Source organism: Lottia gigantea, assembly GCF_000327385.1.
Source record: "Lottia gigantea unplaced genomic scaffold LOTGIsca_106, whole genome shotgun sequence".
NCBI classification, from domain to species: Eukaryota; Metazoa; Mollusca; class Gastropoda; family Lottiidae; genus Lottia; species Lottia gigantea.
Genome location: NW_008706902.1, coordinates 30,152 through 53,530, shown reverse-complemented (window position 1 = coordinate 53,530; position 23,379 = coordinate 30,152). Strand labels below are relative to the sequence as shown.

General features: G+C 32.3%; 1 protein-coding gene across 1 annotated transcript; it reads right to left on the bottom strand.

The window, feature by feature from the left end:
• Positions 1-1,614: 1,614 nt before the first annotated feature.
• Positions 1,615-22,547, bottom strand: LOTGIDRAFT_207527 (hypothetical protein; the record flags this gene model as incomplete). The annotated part of the gene is made up of 22 exons (XM_009046740.1): positions 22,530-22,547; positions 20,216-20,313; positions 19,814-19,913; positions 19,409-19,527; positions 18,613-18,755; positions 18,270-18,322; positions 17,942-18,030; positions 17,246-17,391; positions 16,915-16,981; positions 16,402-16,534; positions 16,027-16,101; positions 7,008-7,098; positions 6,776-6,850; positions 6,192-6,379; positions 5,756-5,851; positions 5,277-5,433; positions 4,494-4,627; positions 4,252-4,318; positions 3,919-3,998; positions 3,347-3,543; positions 1,948-1,999; positions 1,615-1,683 (listed from the first exon to the last, which is right to left on the bottom strand). Exons 1-22 carry the CDS (start codon positions 22,539-22,541, stop codon positions 1,615-1,617), a joined length of 2,241 nt encoding a protein of 746 aa, XP_009044988.1. The 5' UTR covers positions 22,542-22,547.
• Between the last annotated feature and the right edge of the window lie 832 nt (positions 22,548-23,379).

Genomic DNA, 23,379 nt, shown 5'->3' with positions numbered 1-23,379 from the left:
ACAATTAGATAGAAAGTATGTCAACATGGACAGAAGAACCCTCACTTATTTGAGACTGAGGAGAATATCATAATCTAGAAAACTAACATTGTGCCACATGCTGGTTTGGCACTATTTCAGCACCTGTGCTTCTCAGAGTTTAACAATCCCACAAGGAGCAAGCTGGCAAGCCATTCTTTAGTTAAAACTATTTGTATAAAGGAATAACCTGGCAAGCCTATACCTGTTGCAGCACACAGACAAAGAATAAAGCAAATTGGTAATGCATAATGTTTTATTGCACATGGAATGGTATTTCATCATATAACAAAGTTCTATTTGATTATAATTAATATACAACATCCAGGACAATATAATATCTAGTCTCTACCTTTTTCTTTACTCTATAGCTCTTACAAATTACTGTTACACACCTAATCTCAATACTGTAGGTCTTCAGAATTAGGTTCTGTAAGAGATAACAATATGCTTGATGGGCCACTCAATTGGAAAGTTCTCCCCGTTCTGATTTATCAGAATCAACTGGACATTCAATGACACAAGTTCGAACAGAGTTCAAAATGGCAGAGAAAGGAATAAAAGATAAAATATTGGATATGACAAAATCTGGTTTTGTAATGTTTGATTGAGGCCAGAATTAAACAAACAGAACCTATTCAGAATTCACCAATCAAGCATTACAAAAAGACTCAAGTCTGACATTTTGAGAGTATAGTTTGCCTCGACTGGCAAATACAAGCAAAAAATCCTTAACCATTTGTAAATCTGTGTGGTCTGAGCCTGACTTACTGGTCTAACTGATACGGAATAGATGTAGTTCACTTGAGAGAAACAGCTAATGCTACATTCTATCAGATGGTAAATATTCGAATTTAATGCCTTTAATGACAACATGAATGACGATAATTTGGTCCCTGAAATTGAGCTCTATATAATATTTTAAGACATTTGTGATTTGTTAAGCAGCCTTCAAACAATATTTTAAACTTAAAAGGATTTCTTGTAAAAAATGTAAATGGTTCATACAACAATGAAAATTTTATAATTTCATAATCAAGGGAGAGATTTTAATGCTACTAGTATGCAAAAAATGTTAGTGTTAAAATACCATACAGAAATAAAGAGTACCTGTTTCAACTATAAATCTTCATACAATCTAATCATGATAATAATTAACATTTCTTTAATAGAAACTCTACACTAAGTAGACCTTGAAGCGTATTCTCATGACAGTCTTAGTGCTAGAATGTTGTGGTGCTAAGATCATTTCAAGATTACTTGGTCTGTATCTTGTCGTCAAACACAAGTGAACTGATAAGTGTAACCAAAAGAATTCTTAAAATTACAAATTAAATCAAATACAAATTGTGAAATACATGAACTTTTTGACAACAATTGTTTAGTGTACAAAATCTAACAATAGCTAGATTACAACAAAATTTTAAATCTGAATTGGTCATTACACACAAATTTCTAATATGAAACTTAAAAAAGACATTAAGGAGGATAATGGAATGATAGAAATCTCCATCAGCACTATCTAACTATAATAGAATGGAGTTTTACACCCTACAGAACAATAAATAGAGTAAGAATTTAGTCCTTAATAACAAATCACATTTCTATTACACCTTCATCTTCTAAAAGTTCTACAAATTTATTCGCTCTTCCTTTTTCATCCATCTGAAATATAAAAAAACATTGTTACTTAGCACACAGAAAAAAGATTGCATACAGTGGAAGTAGATAATCCAAAATTTAATGTTTTTTTTATATCCCATGGGAATCAGATTTCTGTTACATTTAACTTGTTTAAAAAAAGTACACTGTGTAGCCTAAAAAGAATATATAATTGGAATTTGCTGAATTTGAACTTGTCATCAGGCAACTGATTGGTTCAATCGAGTGTCAGCATGTGCAATAAAAAATCATATTTCTTTCACCTACCTGTCTAGCCATCTCAATTAACACTAACAATTTCTTAATACCCACAAATACTCTAAAATAAATTAAATACAGTGACATGAACAGAAAATAATAAAAAAAACATATTCTATACAAGCCTGCATAAATATTAATTAATAACTAACTAATCAAGGGTACCGCCACACATTCATTAGATAAATTACAGTATCAGTTCTATCTCTGGTTATCGTAATAGTGGTCACTAGTAGTTGTGGTCACTAGTAATCAGTTGTAATCAGTTGAGATAGCTAGTAATCACTTGTGATTGCTAGTAATCACTTGTGATTAGTTGTGATCACCAGCAATTATTTGTAATCAGTTTCAAAGACTAGTAATCAATTGCAATTACTAGTAATCAGATGTAATCACAAGTCATCAATTGTGATCAATATCAAGTCAGTTGTAATGACTGGTAATCGGGTGTAATCAGTTTTTATCACTATTAATCATGTGTAATCACATTTAATCACTAGTAACCACCTATGATCACTAGTAATCAGTTGTAATCACAAGTAATCAGTTTTGATCATAAGTAATCAGTTGTGATCACAAGAAATCAGTTGAAATTACTAGTAACCAGTTATGATCACTAGTAATCAGTTGTAATCACAAGTAGTCAGTTTTGATCACAGGTTATCAGTTTGATCACAGGTTATCAGTTTGATCACAAGTAATCAGTTGTGATCACAAGTAATCAGTTGTGATCACAAGTAATCAGTTGTGATCACAAGAAATCAGTTGAAATAACTAGTAACCAGTTATGATCACTACTAATCAGTTGTGATCACTAGTAATCAGTTGTAATCACAAGTAGTCAGTTTTGATCACAGGTTATCAGTTTGATCACAAGTAATCATATGTGATCGCTTGTATTCAGTGATGATCAGTTGTAGATAAATGTAATTATTAGTAATGAGTTCGAATCAAATATAAACTCTAATAATCAGTTGTAAGCACATGTCTTCAATTACATTTGTTATCATTAGTATAATCAGTTGTAATCACTATTATAATCAGTTGTAATCACTAGTATAATCAGTCGTAATCACTAGTATAATCAGTTGTAATCACTAGTATAATCAGTTGTAGATAAATGTAATTATTAGTAATCAGTTCGAATCCAATATAATCACTTATAATCAGTTGTAATCCTTAGTCTTCAAAATTACAGTTGTTTTCACTAGTATAATCAGTTGTTATCAGTAGTAATCAGTTGTAATCACTAGTAATCAGTTGTTATCATTAGTAATCAGTAAAAATCATTAGTTATCAGTTGTAATCATTAGTTATCAGTTGTAATCACTTATAATCAGATGTGTACAGCAAAGTTTTCATTAAATTCTCTAGGAAATTGTAACCAGTTACATAATAAAATAATTACCGTTTTCCGTGACTTTTCTTCTGTATGTATTCAACCTCGTGTTTGGTGAAGACTTCAGTATTATCTAGAACTGAGATGAGCTGGTCACTAGTAGATATACTGGATACATGAACTACAGTATTAAACACACTCAACATTTCCATCTCTAATAAAACATCTTTACGACTTGTTGTTGCTATAATTAGTAACTTACGACCCTACAATCAATTAAACAATAAATCTAATATTATATCATACATTTATAATGGTTTTTTTTTCAGAATTTCCATCATAAATAGAGCTTATGGTCTTAAATGAAATGAATGGAGTTTTATGTCCTACTTTTCTGCTCCAGCTGGGCTAATCAAGACAGGTATGTGCAATGAGGGATTCCAGTACAGCTGCATTAGCCTACTACTTATTTTACCTCCAATTTCCGAAGGATCTTTAACGTGCACAGCCTGTAGCACATGGTGCCTTGGGCTTATTGTCCCACCTGAGCAACAAGATACACAAAGAAAAATTGAGCCAGTGCAAAGCAAGCTAGCAATTGTCCTTAGTTTTAATATATCTAATAATCATAAAGAACTTACTGCAGGTGGTCTTTTTTTAAGTAATACTAGTAAAGCTTGTAAAACTAAATTGGAAAATCTTGGACCAATTGGTACATAGTCTGAAATACAAAAATATTACTTGCTTTTACATTGTGTTTCAAACAATTCATGTAAAATTTGTCTGCTCTTGGCAGAGAAAGTAATCTTCGACCAATCAAACATGTTACTGACTGTAGTATGACACTGGCTTACTACTGAATGACCATGAATAGTCTGACCGTAGTAGGTAAATATTCTTTGTTCTGTATCTAGATTTATTTGATATTTCCTATTTCACACACTTAATAACCAGATAATGAAAGTAAAACTCACCTAGTAATCTCTCTACATCATCCAGTATAATACAACTTAATGGTGATTTATATGCATCATCAAATATCTAGAGTGGAAAATATACAAAACTTAATCATTTAAAAGACATCAAAGTAGCTTTTATCATTAAGTGGCTCCATGTTTGACCAAAAAACTGGAATGGTGCAAATTCATGCCATCACAGAAAAATTTAGAAAACTTCTTTACAATGCCTTTAAGTTATTGTGTTAATAATAACCTACCTTTTTGATAGCTTGACATTTGGCTGATTCATGGAACCCAATCATATTGCCTGGTGAACAGAGTTTAGTGAAGGGGAAATCAGCTAGTTTAGTTATTTTAGCAGCTAAAGCAGTCTTTCCTGCCCCTGGTGTACCTTAAATTACAAGTTAATGTTAAGATAAAGTATAAGCCATGGGAAGGAATTATTGGCAGGTAAGGAAATGAGGAGAAAGAACTATTTCGGGGAGGAATAGATTTAGAAGAACTATTTCGGGGAGGAATAGATTTAGAAGAATTATTTCGGGGAGGAATAGATTTAGAAGAACTATTTCGGGGAGGAATAGATTTAGAAGAACTATTTCGGGGAGGAATAGATTTAGAAGAACTATTTCGGGGAGGAATAGATTTAGAAGAACTATTTCGGGGAGGAATAGATTTAGAAGAACTATTTCGGGGAGGAATAGATTTAGAAGAACTATTTCGGGGAGGAATGATCTCATTGATTTTGAGAAGCACTGCCATAGGAAGTATTCAAATATTGTACACAAATGGGTTGATATTAGATGATTTATCAGTAATAATCATCAAGGAAATGATGTCCAAAATGACCCCAAAAAAGCTAACTTTAATAGCATCTTGACATATTTTACATCAATAATTGATATATATTCCAGCAAAGAGAGTTCTGCTTAGCCAGGTGTGATTCAAAATATCAACATGACAAGTCTTATATTATGTTGATTAACTGGATGAGTAGAAATATCTTAGTTCTACTATAGATGAATATATCTGTGATTTCTTACCTTCTAATAACATAGTAACAAGTGGAGTTTTATCACTAGATTTAGTTTGTGCAACAGCTAAATCACCATCTTCCAGTACTCGCTTGACAGGTTCACCCCATGATATAATACCATTAGCTAATAGTTCCTCTAATTGTTCTTTACTACTACCAAACGCCTGATAGATACAATACATAAGGGTTAAATTGGGGTTGGTTGTCGCATCAGAATGTTGATCATCCTTTGGGAGTAAAGTAAGCATTTAGTTATCTATAGATAACAGTCCAACTGGCTACTGACTTATGTATTCCAATACCACATGATATTATTTCACTAATAAATTTTTTACAACCCAATTTTCTCCATCTTGGATACAACACAACTTTGTAGTGGCAATCTGCATAGGATACAAATAACAATGTAACTAATCAATACCACTCATTACTAAACCATACTACAAATAGCGGCTAAATAGGTAAGACAAAGAGTAAAATTCATACTGATTTGACATCATTTTGTAGTGCATGCATAAAATCCACCCTGGAAACTAGTAACTGTTCTACAGCTGATGTATCAACTTCTACTGTTGATGATGCCTACAAAATACATTGATCATTAGTTTAATAGACTGAAAACACACACACAAAAATAGTGCCATTATATATGACAGTGGTACTTCACAAAAACAAACACATCACAAAAAACAGATAATGTTTGTGTTTATGTAAGCAAAAAAAAAAACAACTCTCAAATAAAACCCAGACTTAGGGGTTGTCTGGTGTGTCTATGAACAGTCAATATTACATCAGTGGACCTCCATCTAAAATAAAACGTCGAGCAGAAAACCTCGTTTTTGTCTGAAACTTTAATTTACGGAATGTCAGCTGCTTTTATAATAAGAACATCCAATATTTTCGATCTATATCGAATGGTTACCTTAATCAATCTGTTCATGGCTGTGGATTGAGCAGCTCTCACTAACCCTTCTATTTCCGCTCCACTAAAATTCTTAGTTAAACCGGCTAATTCCTTGATATCAACATCTGGATTTAGTTTGTTGTTTTCTCTCATTGTCTCAGTATGGATGGTTAAAATCTGAACTCGTCCATGTTCATCAGGTAAACCTATAAATGACAAAAAAAAATCAGAAATAGTGTTGTCTTCTTCTCCTTCAAGACCCCTTTTCATTATGAAATATTTCTTCACTTATAGTTGATATACTTCATGAAAAGTTCATTAGCTGCTACCAATATTTAGTATGTTGTTCGGATTTCAGGTTTGGTTTTACCTGATTTATCAATCTATATTCAAATAGACCAGTATAAATATAATGAGACTGATCTGTAACTAGGTATTTTAATTCTAATCATTTTCTACCCACAATGGTATTTTTTAATGTGTCTTGTCTCTTTTAGCCAATACATATTATTTCTCACTGTAAAATTCTTCAACAAATTTTGATTATAAGATGGTTTAAGAAACTGGAACAAGGAGTGTAAAAAAATTAAAAATAATCTCACCTATTTCCATCTGGACCTCCAATCTACCAGGTCTCATCAAAGCTTCATCTATCATATCTTTTCTATTGGTCATACCTGATATTAATATACATGTAAATATACAATGTGGAAGACAATAAAGGTAATTAGTCTAATTTCTTTTCAATTTTCAACTATTGAAAGATCTTTAAAGTGCACAGACTTAAGCACATTTTGAAAAAAAGTAGAGAATTAAGAGAAGTAATGAAATTACCTATAACAAGAATATTATTAAGTTGTTCCACACCATCTAGTTTAGCTAACAGTTGATTGACAACTGTATCATGAACAGCTGAACTACCAGCCTACAGAAATAGAAGAATGAATAGAAGAAATTTATACACCTTGATCTCTCGAAAGAATGAAGTCTTTGGGGGCCTGGAGAAAGACCCTGTATTTGACATAGTTATTTAGTTTTGGCTCAGTCTTCGCAGACAAGGTCCAGAGGATAAATGCAATTTCCCAAAGACGAAAAGCCTTACCACATTCTTTTAGAATATTTGATGCCATATGAGTGCATGTACATATATAGTCTACCTGTTCCTCTGTAAGCAATATATATACATGTGTGATATTCTCACAGATAGCACCATCCATAATTGTGGGACTTTGCGGTAGCTAGCGAAATGTCAATTCTTTTTTTTTTTTGCAGGGCGTTCGTATTGATTTTTTTTTTTTTTTTTTTTTCGTCTACGGCAGGCCGGTTTTCTCGGCAACGGCAACAGGTACGGGAAAACGGACTTCATGGCGTTTTGTAACTCGTGGCTAATCACAATTTAAATGTAAAACGAAAATTTTCTGAGCAACTTTATGCAAAATTGCAACAAACGGAAAATGGACTCTAGAGGGCGTGTTTATCAACCGATTTTGATCGGGTTTTCTGAATCGTATTTCTTGTAACAAAGGACAAATGATAGCAGTTAAACATTTTCGATTTTCGAAAATTCGTTGCATACTTTTTTTTGCCGAAATTAATCGAAAAATACTATTTCGGTTGTTATCGGACGGATTGACTTGAAACTTACGTGGTGTAGACCGCCAGCATAGAGACATAAAAGTACACATTCAAATTTTTTTGATCACTTCCGGTTTCGATGTTAGTACTTCCGGTGGTATCACTTCCGGTGGAATTGAGTTATGTCAAAAATAACATATGCATTATATTACCAGCCTTAATACAAACTTATTAAACTAAAAAAATCCGCACCGGAAGTAACATGTTGGCCGCCATTTTGGTTTGCCTCATTTTGCAGAAATTGCTATTCAGAGGCCATTTTTTATCCGATTTGCATAACATTTGTGTCAAACGATACGTTTAATGTCTGTCTACAATCCTTAGGCAGCATAATTTTGATTTTCGGTTTTGCCTTTTTTGTACGACCGGATTGTTTTTTTCAAAGTTTGAAGGCGTATATCTCATGACCTTGACGTTTGATGACCTTCATATTTACTGTGATGATAATTTGTGACCTTGTCTATCTGATGACCTTTTGGGTCAGATACCTATTTCCGATTTTACAGGGGTCTAAATATGGACCATTTTGAGCCTTTAAAGTGCTCTATCTCGGTCCCTAATAGAGATATGGCAATAATTCTTTCGATTTTGTAATGTAGAGAGATTCTCAGCTTTCCATAGATATATAACATGCATACCTTACATGCAAATTCAAAACTCCATTCACTTAACATGGGGTTATTATTAGATAAATCGGCTAATTAGATTAACCTGGCTGTCAACCCCAACAGAAATCAAATTTTAAGTTGTTTTAAAGATACCCTGCCGTTTATATTTCTTAAAAATTATCTTTGTCCAGTTATGGTATAATATTAAGCTCTCAGGTGGATTGAATCAAGTCATATTTTAGTTTAAGCTCACGGCAGCATATTGAAGGTATACCTCCACTTAATTTACCAACTTTCTTATTTCTTATCCGATTTTCATCAAACTTGGTATGTATGTGTATAATTAAATTCTAAATTTGATGGAATTATCGAATTTGCGTAGTGCGCATTGCCAACTTTCTTATTTACTATCCGATTTTCATCATACTTGGTATGTATGTGTATAATTAAATTCTAAATTTGATGGAATTACCAAATTGCGTAGTGCGCATTGCCAACTTTCTTATTTACTATCCGATTTTCATCAAACTTGGTATGCATGTGTATAATTAAATTCTAAATTTGATGGAATTATCAAATTTGCGTAGTGCGCATGCGCATTGCCAACTTTCTTATTTACTATCCGATTTTCATCAAACTTGGTATGTATGTGTATAAACAAATTCTAAATTTGATAGAAATATCGAATTTGCGTAGTGCGCATGCGCATTGCCAACTTTCTTATTTACTATCCGATTTTCATCCAACTTGGTATGTATGTGTATAAATAAATTCTAAATTTGATGGGATTATCGAATTTGCGTAGTGCGCATGCGCATTGCAAACTTTCTTATTTATTATCCGATTTTCATCAAACTTGGTATGTATGTGTATAATCAAACTCTAAATTTGATGGAATTATCAAATTTTTGTTGAGCGCATGCACATTACCAACTTTCTTATTTCTTATCCGGATTTCATCAAACTTATTCTTTATTAATTGACAAATATTCTTTTATTCCTAGTAAATAAACTTTAAACTCCAGGCACTTTTGGATATTTGCATTTAGAGATGCAGAAAGGTATTTACATAAAGTAATTGCAATAGACCATCTTCGTATGTACCTGAATGTCGTAACCCGCCCTGCATCAGTACTGTTATTAGAACAGTTCTAGTTGCAGATGATTGTTTTGCAAATGACTATTTTTTTTTTTTTGTCTACTTTTGGTCACGCTCCCCAGCCAAAACTGCACATGTCACACATTGTCTGACATTATTATTTCTAATACTTTGCGTGTCGCTACTGTTTAAATGTAAAATGACGCATTTTCTTCCGATCGGAAATGACGTATGACGTTAACCATTCAATACGTATTTCGAATTACTGCTCTAATTCTGCATCTATTTTGACCGTAATTTTTGTTTTGTTCATTACTTTAAACCAATGACTAAAAGATAGCACTTTATAAAATTTCAGATTTTGACTTTTGTCGCTGACTTTTTTTGTTTTAATTTTAGCGTTTTTTTCAACTTCTACAATTTTATTTCAATCGGTCTAAAAATTTAATAGTAGATAAGCATTTTGATTCCTGACAAAAATCTATTTTCAAAATTTCGATATCACTTCCGGTTTTGACGTCATTCGCCTCTAAACTTGAAATTTCAACTTCCGGAATTTTGTAGGTAAAGTAACGTGTTAGACGCCATCTTGATGTGACCAATTTTTGTAAAAATCGATATTAAGCTTCAGGGGTAAATCTGATTTGTGTGATTTTGGTGTCTAAAGAATCTGCAATCGATTGCTAAGTTTTTTAGGAAGCCGATTTTTTAATTTTGGATTTGTATTTTTTTTATTTTCGGTTTTATGTTTTCAGTAATTGTCAAAAACATTAAGGCTCATATCTAGTGACTTTGACCTTTGGTGACCTTGTGACCTGAACAAAAGTTGTTGCCCCTTACGAGATATATCCGTTGATATCCTCACTTTTGTTGTGCATTGTTAACTTCCGGTTCTACAGCAATTTGAAAATTGCGATTTTTAACTTTGAGGAGCTCTGTCACGTGACCTAATTAACATATAACAAAATTTCTTATATATTCTTAGAGTGCATAATCTCTCCTTTTTGGCGATATCTCACACTAGATATTTTGATCAGAATTGCGTGTTTTAAAAATTGAAAATTTTGTATTGACTTCTATAGTAACTTTGCGTAAAATCACGGTGTCTATAATTTACCGACAGTCACCGTTGCCCTAAAAAAAAGTTTAACTACGAATATCTCATGATCTAATGATTGTAAAGACTTGAAATTTTGAACATTATTTAACAATGTAGACATTATTACAGACAAATTAAAATTTTTGAATTGGGCGTGGCACATCCGGTGGGCATTTACCTTTACCTGAAATATTTGCAATTGTTATAACTCTCATAGTTTTCAATTGTCATCCTAGAAATTTTGCATGAAAGTAGATCACTGCTTAGGACAATTTGTGATAATATTACAGTTGTTTGCGTTCTTTACTTTAAAAAAGGGAATAGGTTTAACAATTTTAAACATTTTTATTTTTGAACTTTAACGTAAATGACCTTGACCTTTGCATGGTCAAAGGTCATTGATCTAAGATTACCATTCTTACTTTGATTTTTGATGTGCAACATATACTTCCGGTTTTGCAGACGTCCGAAAACAGCAATTTTCGAAACTTCAAAGGCTCATATTACTTTTATTTGCCATTTGTTGACCTTTTGACCTGAACAAAGGTTGTTGACCATTACGAGATATATCCGATAATATTTTCACTTTTGTCGTGCTCCGTTAACTTCCGGTTCTACAGCAAATTGAAAATCGCGATTTTTACCTTAAAAAAAAGGTCTATCACGTGACCTAATTTACATAAGCTAAAATTTATCTTTTTTCCTTATTACACGCAATCTATTCTTTCAAATGATATATAACACTTGGTATTTTGATTGAAATTGAATTTGAAAATTTTGTATTGACTTCTATAGTAACTTTGCGTAATTTTAACGGTTTCTATAATCCACCGACAGTCACCGTTGCCTTAAAAAAACTTTTAACTACGAATATCTCATGATCTAATGATTGTAAACACTTGAAATTTTGAACATTATTTGACATTGTACACATTATTACAGACAGCACAAAATTTTTGCAGTGGGCGTGGCAAATCCGTGTTACTTTTACCTTTACCATAAATAATTCAAATTGTTTTAACTCTTAAAGTTTGTATTTTTCACCATCGAAATTTTACAAAAAATTAAAGCACTATTTGGGACAATATCTGATAGAGTTACATTTTGTTTAGGCATTTTACTTTAAAAAAGGGAATAGGATTTACAATTTATAAAATTTTGATATTTTGACCATTTACATGCATAAACTTGGTCTTTAGAAGGTCAAAGGTTATTGATCTACGATGTCCATTCATACTTTTATCTTTGATGTCCGACATATATTTTCGCTTTTACAAACGTCCCAAAACAGCAATTTTCAACACTTTTAAGGCTTATATTCTCTTTTATTTGACCTCTGTTGACCTCTTGGCCGAAACACAAATTATTGTACCTTTCCAAAAATATTTTCATTTTTGTTGTGCGAATTGAACTTTTAACTTTACAGCTATTTGAAAATTCGACTTTTTACTATCGAATGTTAACACCTTTTAGTACCGAATGGTATCAAATTTATGCGTCTTTTCACTACCGAACGGTAAACGGTTTAAACGATTTTTTCTACTATTGAACGTTTACATGCTTTTCTTTCCGGTAAGAAATCCCATTGTGACTTTAAAATGCAACGTTTTATCGATGTATCAGGTTGGATGCGCACTGCTTTGGTACCGTTATAACGGTTCTAGTTTTTTTTTTTTTTCGATTTTTACACACCTTCCTGAGCTTAGACTACAATAGTTGCAGCAACCATTCAACATTCACGAACCTTAGATATAGGCGACGATGTGCATAAATATATTTTGGATCTTTTTTGCAAAACCGTCGATTTTCCCGGGGTTTTCAATTTTAACATCCGGTGGCTAATGTCGACTAGATAGCATTTGAAAAATTTCGAAATTCTAAACTTTGTCGCAAACTTTTTGCGATCAAATTTTTCAATTTTTTTGCTACTTTTTTGTTTTTGCATCGATTGATCTGAAATTTAAAATGCAAATAGACATCACTTAAGTAAATGACATGATACAGTCAGATTTTTTACGTCATTTCCGGTTTCGAAGTTTGAGTCACTTGAAGTCCAAAATCGAATTTGTCGAATATCTTCTGGTGAAATTTATCAAAATGAACGGAATTTCGTTGATTGATATAAAATAAAAATCTATGGCCGATTTTAAAATAAAATTCCGACCGGAAGTGATACTTTGGCCGCCATTTTGATTTTCCTGAAACTCTTCGATTTTTATTCAGCCAATTTGGCTGAACTGAATTTCAAAGTTTTGGTGTCAAATGAAAGAACATAAAAATTAAGAAAGATCGCAGGAAGCCGATTTTTGAATTTCGATTTTGCTTTTTTGCAATTTGCGATTGAATTTTTTCAATATTTGATGGCGTATATCTCGTGACCTTGACCTTTGATGACCATGATCTTTATAGGGTCAAAGGTCATTGACCTTGGCTATCTTTTGATACTTTGACCTTTGACCCCCAACATGTACTTCCGGTTTTATAGCTATCCGTAAAAAGCCAAATTCGCAACTTTGGACTGCTCTAGCATGTGACCTAATTAACCTAGAGGGTTAATTTTTTCGGTTTCCTAATGTGCTTTTCATGCACTTTACATATATATATAACAATTGCTTTTTTAAAGCAAAATTGAAATTGGTGATTTTTTCAAATTTGAGTTTTGTTTTACCATATTTGTGTCATTTTGATCTTCGTGTATGTATATCTTATGACCTATTTTATGTAGAACCTTGATATTTGGAATACAACTAGACACTTTGAATATGAATTCACCTATGACAAAAAAATTGGGGGCGTGGCACATCCGGGTTGAATTACTAATTGTTTACATTTTGGGGCTGGGGCATAACTCGCATAGTATACGTTTGTTAAAAAAGGGCCTTTGCACACAATTACCTCATCCTTTTGGCCAGTTTGTGTTAACAGCTCAGTTGTTTCAGCTTTATAGTTCCAAAAAAGGAACGGGTTTTAACATTTGGATATTTTCATTTTTCGATTTTGACCTTTGTTGACATTTGTTGACCTATATCTTTTGACCTGAATAATGTAGAAGCTTGAAATTTAAAACACAACCTAACAATTGGAATATCAATTACCCTATGCAAAAAAAATTAAGGTGGGCGTGGCTCATCCGGGTTATATTACTCATTATTGATATTTTTGGCCAGGAGCATAACTCGCAAAGTATACCTTTTTTCAAAATGGAACTTTGCATACAATTATCTCATGAATTGAGCCACTTTGTCTTAGAATTTCGGTTGTTTCCGCTTCTTAGTTCAAAAAAAGAAACAGGTTTTGGAAATTCAAAATTTTCAATTTTTGACCTTGACCTTTGTTGACCTTGACCTTTGTTGACCTTGACCTTTGTAGGATCAAACGTCATTGGCATTGGCTATCTATTTGTACTTTCATATTTGCTGTCCTATGTCAACTTCCAGTTTTATAGTCGTGTGCAATTAGAAATTTTGATGACGTATATCTCTTGATCTTGACCTTATTAGACCTTCTCTTTTACAAGATCAAATTGACCTTGGCTATCTGCTGATACTTTCATTTGTGAGATCTGACGTCTACTTCCGGTATTAGAATCTTCTAAAAAATGAAAATTTCTCAACTTAAGACTGTTCTTGCGCTTGATCTAATTATCGTGGAAGGATGATTTTTTCGGGGTCTTTTGCAATTTGCTACATTTGCAAAGTCCCACTCTGTGCCACGAGTGGCTCTAGTATATATATCATATCAATCCCAAGGAACAGGTAGGGCTAGATTTGTGAGGCAGTATATATACTGTCATTTTCTCCTTGTCCTTGAATTTGACTGGTAGCAACTGTTGTGAACTTTTTTGTTTTCCTGACTTTTTACATGCATCACTGATACAATGCTTTTAAGTAGGGCTGTCGGAAATAATCGATATATCGATGTATTGCGATACAGGACACCTGGAAGCAATATATCAATACCGATCTGTGTGTATCGATATTGACGATTTTTTTTACTCTACTGTCACTTTACATGTGCCAGACCCTAGTTGTGGTTTTCGTAATATTTACATCTTCAAAATTGGTGTTGTTATTGCTTTAAATAAAACGTAAACGCGTAATTATCCTTGTTAAATTTTCTTCCATTTTAAACTAAGCTAAATTTACTAAATATGACGTTAGTTTTGGTTTTAATTATATAAAATAATAAAATAAATAATGTCGTAATACATTTTATGACAATATAAAAAACTAGTATATCTTAGGCAGCATGACAACCCCTAAAAAAAATCTCAAATTTGGGGGGAATTTTGGTCAATAATGTAAAGGGAAAATGGGCTGTGTAGAAGAACTTTGGATTTAATAAAACTGAGGATGGAATAATACATTGTGAAGCAGCTATATGTAGAATATGTGCAATGGGAATAAAATTCTGCAATAACACTACTTAACAACACATATACGTATACATCATACGTCAAGAAAATAACCATGGTCTCAAACCATCCAATGTGGACAAATTAATTTTTTTGAAGAAGAACATCTAATTACTCAAAATTAACATTGTAACTAAGTTAGTTAAGTGATTGACTGATTGTCTTTGTGATTTTATCATTTGCGATGAGGCAAATAAAAGGATGGTATGCATAACATAACCTAAGTTGCTCACAAATTGGGAAAAAAAGCTGAAATATCAACTGAACGACGTTTCGCAATATATTGCAATACGTATCACAATACAGGGAGATGTATCGCAATATATTGCAATACGTATCACAATACAGGGAGATGTATCGCAATATATTGCAATACGTATCACAACACAGGGAGATGTATCGCAATATATCGCAATACGTATCACAATACAGGGAGATGTATCGCAATATATTGCAATACGTATCACAACACAGGGAGATGTATCGCAATATATTGCAATACGTATCACAATACAGGGAGATGTATCGCAATATATTGCAATACGTATCACGATACAGGGAGATGTATCGCAATATATTGCAATACGTATCACAATACAGGGAGATGTATCGCAATATATCGCAATACGTATCACAATACAGGGAGATGTATCGCAATATATCGCAATACGTATCACAATACAGGGAGATGTATCGCAATATATCGCAATACGTATCACAATACAGGGAGATGTATCGCAATATATCGCAATACGTATCACAATACAGGGAGATGTATCGCAATATATCGCAATACGTATCACAATACAGGGAGATGTATCACAATATATCGCAATACGTATCACAATACAGGGAGATGTATCGCAATATATCGCAATACGTATCACAATAAAGGGAGATTTTCAGCAGCAATACACAGCCCTACTTTTAAGTGTGCCATCACAATACAGAATAAGGGACACAACTAGTTCTAACATATAAACAACATTTCAACTTACAACTGAGCCTCTAGCTTTACAGATAGCATCAATTTCATCAAATATAATAATATGTAGACCACTGTTTCTACCACACTGAAACAAGAAAATGGTAAAAATTAAGAAAAATTAAAAGGTTTTAATTGTTAAGAAAATTATCATCTTGAATTAGAAATGTTACTTAAACAAAGAGAATTTTCCTTGTTTATATACATATTTCTAAGTGATATTATTTACAACATGGACTCTCTGAAACTATGAAAAGAATAACAATAGTCTATCCTACTAACAGAACAGTATCAGCAGTTCAATAAGCCTGAATTCAGTTGCCACAGTATCATTATTGACTTATCATTTTTGTACTAATCCTAAAAAGAATTCTCTACAAATACCTACCCTCTTTTCTTCTTCCTCGGCTTCAGCAAATAATTTTCGAACATTGGCTTCAGATTCACCAACATATTTATCTAGAATCTGTGGTCCATTTACAATCTTAGGTTCTCTAGCATTTAACATTTTACCAATTTGTCTGAAATACGAAGCTTTAGGTAAAAATCTATCCTTGCAACAGTAGATGCTCATGTAAGTTTCAGTACACAAGACTTTTTTAGGTTCAATTTTTCTTCAATAAAGCAAAAAGCAGTGAGCTGGCAGCAAATATTTTGTCTGATTAACATTTCCCACCTTTTTAAATTGCTCTATTACTGAAGTAAAGAGATTATGCTACAGGATTTTCAAAAATTCCCTTCATAACCTTAACCACATTTTGATGATTTCTAGTTCAGTAAAAATCAGCAAAATGTAACTGCTATCATATCCTAATCTTTCAAAGGCATATTAGAAGGCTATCATATCATTCCAGACTAAAGTGTTCTTCAAACACATCAATCTAAGGTAAAGAAAGTTTACCTAGCCATCAGTGTTTTACCAGTACCAGGTGGTCCAAACAGTAGTATACCTCGTACATGTTTCATACCTATAATTAAACATCAACAATAACAACCTTCTAAATATACAAATATAATATATATAACATAACAATGTTTAAATAATGATTAATATTAATTTTGACTGGAATATATAGAATGGCCAGCTGGGTATATTAAATCATGCCACAAGAGGATATGTATCCTGATAGAAGAGATACGATACAATAATAATTTGGTCTAGTATAGTCCAGTAAATTATGCATTATCTATTAATGCCCTTAAATGAAGATGTTAAAGAAGATGATGATTACCTAATTGTTCTACTATATCTGGTGGAAACACTCTGGAAGCAAATGCTCGTCTAAATATAGCAGAGAATTCTTTATCCAGTCCACCAATTCCCATTTTATTGAAATCCCAGTCGGGGTTGATGATAGATTGTTGTTGAGCAGTTTTACTGTAATAAATAATCAAAAACAATAATAATTTTATATTTCTTTCATCTTTGTTTCTGTTGTTTCATTAGTAAAATTCCAAATCCAAAACTGTTCTTCGTATAAATTATTGAATTCTTAAGCAACACAAATTTTCTCCATAAAATGAATATAGAACTTAAACTACAAAAGTTCATCATGTCTATCCCATCAAATCTACTATTAGGAAATTCAGGACTGGAAATAGAGAAATAGAGAAGTAGAGAAATAGAGAAGTAGAGAAATAGAGAAATAGAGAAATAGAGAAATAGAGAAGTAGAGAAATAGAGAAATAGAGAAGTAGAGAAGTAGAGAAGTAGAGAAGTAGAGAAATAGAGTAGTAGAGAAATAGAGAAGTAGAGAAATAGAGAAATAGAGAAATAGAGAAATAGAGAAGTAGAGAAATAGAGAAGTAGAGAAATAGAGAAATAGAGAGAGAAACGATGAAAGGTTGTTGTTGATTTAGTATGATACTCTTGTCCTTATCAAACCATCTAGAGAATCTAATTGTTATGATTGAGAAAGAATTCTTACCCCTTTGATTTTCCTTTTAGATTAATTTGTGAACCTTCAGCTTTTTCAAACACTACTGCTGTATTGGGTGTCATTAAACCAATATTTGCCTATAAATAGTATTATTGCTACAAAAATAGCCACTGGAATATGTTAACATTATATATATAGCAATGAAATTTGAAACCAGCTGAACATCATTATTTGGCATAATTTATTTCCTTTTCTTCTGTCAATTTTCAAAAAAAGGAGAGCTCTCTTAGGTTCCCAGTAAATTGCTTGTGAATTGTGAAAGATTTACTTATTCGTGTAATTGTCTGAAGGGAAGGTTCATAAAAACAAATTTTACCTTCATTGGTTTTCCTGCCATCTTGTCCTTAGCCATGGCAGTATAATCAATAACTGAAAAACAAAATAAATGAAAACAGAACTTGGTTTACTCAACTTTATTGGCTTAAGATTGCCAATTACAGAAATTTAGTCTATTATATTTGTCAAATATTGGAATATGTTCACAATATTATGAATAACAATCTAATATAAAGGCATTGGGCACTTAATTAGATTGAAGTTTCATTTTCAACTTTCTACACACCTTGAATTGAATTCTAGGTCTACTGGCTATCATTTGGGAAATCATGTGCAAGCAATACCACTCATATACTGCTTTTACTATGAAAAAATTCACTTACCTTCAATATCTAGAACAGTGACAAGTAAATTCTTCTTCTCATAGCAGAAAACCAGAGGTTGGTCCACTGACAAAGCAAAATTACCAAACAACATGTTGAATTCGGCAGCCATCTTATCACTGTCCAGAATTTCAGATGAGACACTGTAAAACAAATTGAACTTTTCCAATATTTTTGCAAGAGTAAAACAATTCTGTGTGTCCCTGACAGTGGTTTATCATTGCTTGATAATTTATATTTCAACATATTAAAACAAAAAAATGGCGTAACCCCTGTTGAAAGCTACCCAAATGTCACAACGAAAATGATGTCACTTTGAAACATGACATGGTGGTCTTTTTCAGCCTGAATTAAATTAAGATAAATGCTTTGAAAACTGTTTGATTTATAATTAGTAAGTTACTATCTATTAGGCCTTGGTGATATTGGTTCAAGTTGAATCTTAAGCTTGATTTTTACTGGTTTTTGATACAAAATGTTGTTGTTTTCTATCAAAAATTTTTAAATAAAGTAAAAAAAAAAACAACACAGTCTTGAATATCATGAAAAAAAAAATCTGTTTCAAATATTAAGTTACTTGTTAGAATTGTGTAGATGATCTTATCTGGACAAAAATTTGACGATATATCATGTTAATTACTATCAGGATATGGCTATATTTCAATATTTTTTAATCAGGCGATATTACTAACAATATAAATTCCTATACCGGAATCGTCCAGTTCTACTATCTATTAATGAGTTTTGTGTAAATATTGATACCTCAAGTTAGATATATTAGACCTGGTCTACTTACTTTTTCTTATTAAGATAATCAACCTGTAGACTGACTGAACCAATACACTGATTCTTAGAATTAAACATATATTTTCTAACAACTAAATCAGATGATATTACAATACTCGCCCATTTTCTCTATAATAGACAAAATAATCATCACATTACTTATAATGCTAATACTAAATATAATACTTAACATTTTGCTATAAAATATCCATCTGGATAACCAGGTTGCATCATTTGAGTTATATAGGAAGAAGGAACAATTAAACACTTTGAGATTGCTTCACTCAATATTGTACCGGTACATCTAGTAGCTGTTTTTTGAATAATACCAACTCCACATTAACTTTAGATGGTTACATTAATACTTTCAACCTCTTGCAATTTATTATATTATTAAACATTGTCTGATACTTACATGTACAGCATTAAAAGCTATTCTGCCTGGTGCAACAGCAGTATGAGGTATAATAGTAAATACAAAATTAGTATGGGGTGTGACTGATACCATAACATGACTGAAACATAAACCAATAGCACTTGTAATATAGTCAGTGATTCCAGTCAATCATAACTTGTTGCTTTTCAATCAACCCTACTCTCATAAAAATGGCTTAGTGGATATATCTTATAAGGCTATAAAGAATCATTCATATTTCTAAAACTGTCTACTTCTGCTGTGATGTAAGAACCTTGTTGATATTAAAGGACAAGTTATAGCACAGCTGATTACAGTACAATTTTTGTCACCCTATAGATTTTGAACGGTCACATTTACATCAATAACTGAGTAAGATTTTTAGAATCAAGGTTTACGAACCTGACATCTTTGAATTCACCAGCATTAACTATAGCAGCATTGGTCAAAGACAATTCATCACTCGGGCATTTTGATGCCTTCATAGATATCTTATCTCCCTATCAAGATAATAAAAAAGAAGTAAATAACTATGTAACCTTAACCTAAGATAGTCCTTGTTGATAAGCACAATACTGATAGGATAAAAAATCAGCTGAATGAAATCTTTGAGAAGGGTATTGATAATCGCAGTTCCTTATTGGCACCTTCATAACACAGAGGTGAGAATTTCCTGTCTCACCAACAACACAGATCACAGTACTTATTATAGTGAAGCTCAAAATTAATAAACTTTGTGAATTTAAACTCTGAACTGGTACTCTCAACTTACTACCGTACTTACTCTTAGCTCAATCTGAGGGTTGTTTAAATGTGAAAATTTCTGTATTTCAGGCATTTTCAAAATAATTCATAATAATGTTTTTTTCACTATTAGCTTGCAATGCCAGAAGTACTACATGTGTAGATAATAACAATTTAACGTGTTCATAATATAATTTGTTGAAACTTTGTCATTTAATCAACAAAGATAGGCCTGTCCATTGAAAATTACTAGTGAAATGCTACACTAAACCAAAGGATACTGGTACTGGTGCTTCTGTATTATATAAGCTTAATTAGGCTACTCGTGATATTAAGTTAAAGAAGCACAAGATATATGTGTCATGGTCTGGGTCATGGGTTAAACAGAGAAAATAAGAGCAAATCAAAGTATTGTTATTAGTCAGCCATGCCGGTATAGTACATATTCTAGACATGGATTTTTATCCACCATATACATCCGGTTCATGGTATTGTGTAATAAGTGTACATGGACTAGAGAAGATATAACAAAATAGTGAGACTTATGGATACGACAATATGGATATACTATTTCTGACATTTATTAATTCAGCGTTTCACATGCTCATAGCCTACAGGCAGCGTTATCAAGAGAAGTGAATAATATAACAAGACTCACAATATATATAGTAAATAAATGAGTAACAATTAACAGGATAAAGGGACCAAACTCTTTGATTAGCTTAATTTTGATCTTAATCACCTCTTAATCCTGTGGTCCCTTTATCCTGTTAATTGTTACTCATTCATTTACTATATATATTGTTAGTCTTGTTATGTTATTCATTCCAACAGATAACCGATAATCTAACCAAACCAACGACTACCATTTGACTACCAATCAACAAGAAACACCATGATCAGAACGAGTTTAGAAGAATGAAGGAGATCGAGTAACTCACGCCACACCATCCAGGGCTGAGTTTCACCGGCATGTCATTCGATCGACCCGACCAGATCTAACGAAGAATCAACAACCAAACCAACAACACAGAATCATCCAATTTGAACCAATCCAACTACCAACTACTACGTCTACCAACAACTACCAAATTTGCGATATCAGCATTCGCTGGAAGCGAACGTTAACTTATCATCTACCAACCAACTTTATATTATTCACTTCTCTTTATAACGCTGCCTGTAGGCTATGAGCATGTGAAACGTTTATAAATGTCGGAAATAGTATATCCATATCTTGTGCTTCTTTACCTACTCCTATTTATATATGCCTTAAAAACAGTACTCTAAGTTAGTTGAATCTCTATCACCTTTCAATTCATTAATAATATAAAATGTTCTCTTCAACTGGTATTAGTATAACTAAAACAAAAGTAGCTGCTGTTCTTTGAAATTAATCAGATACCGGTATGACTATTTATTTCACTTGTGGAATTATATAAAAATGACCAAAATAATTGGCTCGTTAGATCTAATTCATGTGATTAAAATAATGAACCAACTAGGACTATACTATAATCAAATGTCAGTATTTAAGCCTAACAAACAAGTAGTTTTCCACCAGAATCTCTAATATTTGGATCCAATATCAATATTCAATATTGAATAGTCTAATATTCCAAATCTCAATCTATTTCTTTGAAAAAAGACATGTTACTGCACTTGACGAATGGAGGATGAATTCTGTCGCCTCGCGCTAATCTTCACCACTCAACACGATTATACATAATAAGACTAATAACAGTAAGTAAGAATAACATCAATATCATCAGAGCTCAATGCAATGACACTGCAACAGTATCTCAGGTCAGTCACTCCGTCGCTAAAATCAACGGCTTGTTTCTCTGAAAATGCACAGGTCAACTCATCAAAACACTGACTGAGCTCTAAAACAGTTAGTTTAGAGCATGCTTATTGCCAACTAAAGGTCTAAAAATAACAGACACGTCAAAATTGATATGTTGGAACTTACCGTAGCGGCCATTTTGGGGGAGGCAACTCTAATCGCATTATGTTAATGTTTACATTATAGGTTAAAGAGACGTCCTCACGATAAAAATTGGTCATTCATTACTGCATATTCTAATTTGATGCACTTTTATGCAAATATAACAAACAATAAGGTCTCTCGGTGTAATAAATAGACATGTTTATTTATAGACCCATTTTGAATGATTTATTCACTTTTTTCGATTATGAATAACTTTTATAATCAAAACATTGAATATCACTATTACTGAACAGCTCGAATCGACGGCTACGCGAAAAGGCGGCCAAATTGTCTTCAGGCTTTTATATGCAGCCTAAGCAAGAAGGGTCTATGTATAAGGTCAATTGAGGTCATGTTTAGATCATTGTAGGCCAAATTAAATACGATTGCCTCCCTTAAATCGTAATTAAGTCCGTTGAAAAGATCCACAATGGGTTAAAAAAAAAAAAAGTTTGTGAAGAAAAGATTAATATTATATTTTAGCTCTCATTATAATAAGTTATACTTATAGTTATACTATATAGGGACATAGACATAGGCCTGTTATTCTATGATCTAATCCTAACACGGACTAATAGCCTAGCAGATCATATGATTTCCCTTTAAATGTAATCGATATTTATCGCGCAAAAAGCTATCAGATCTGTGAAGTTGAACAAGTTTGATATAATTGATATACCATATATAATTGCTTCAAGCCGTTGATGAGTTTGACATATGGTCTATCTAGATTATCCAGCCCTGGAATGTTTTTCGTTGTTTGGGGCTGATTATCCAGTATTATTTACCCTTTAATCAACACTGAAGGTATTTCAACCCTGATAATTTACGT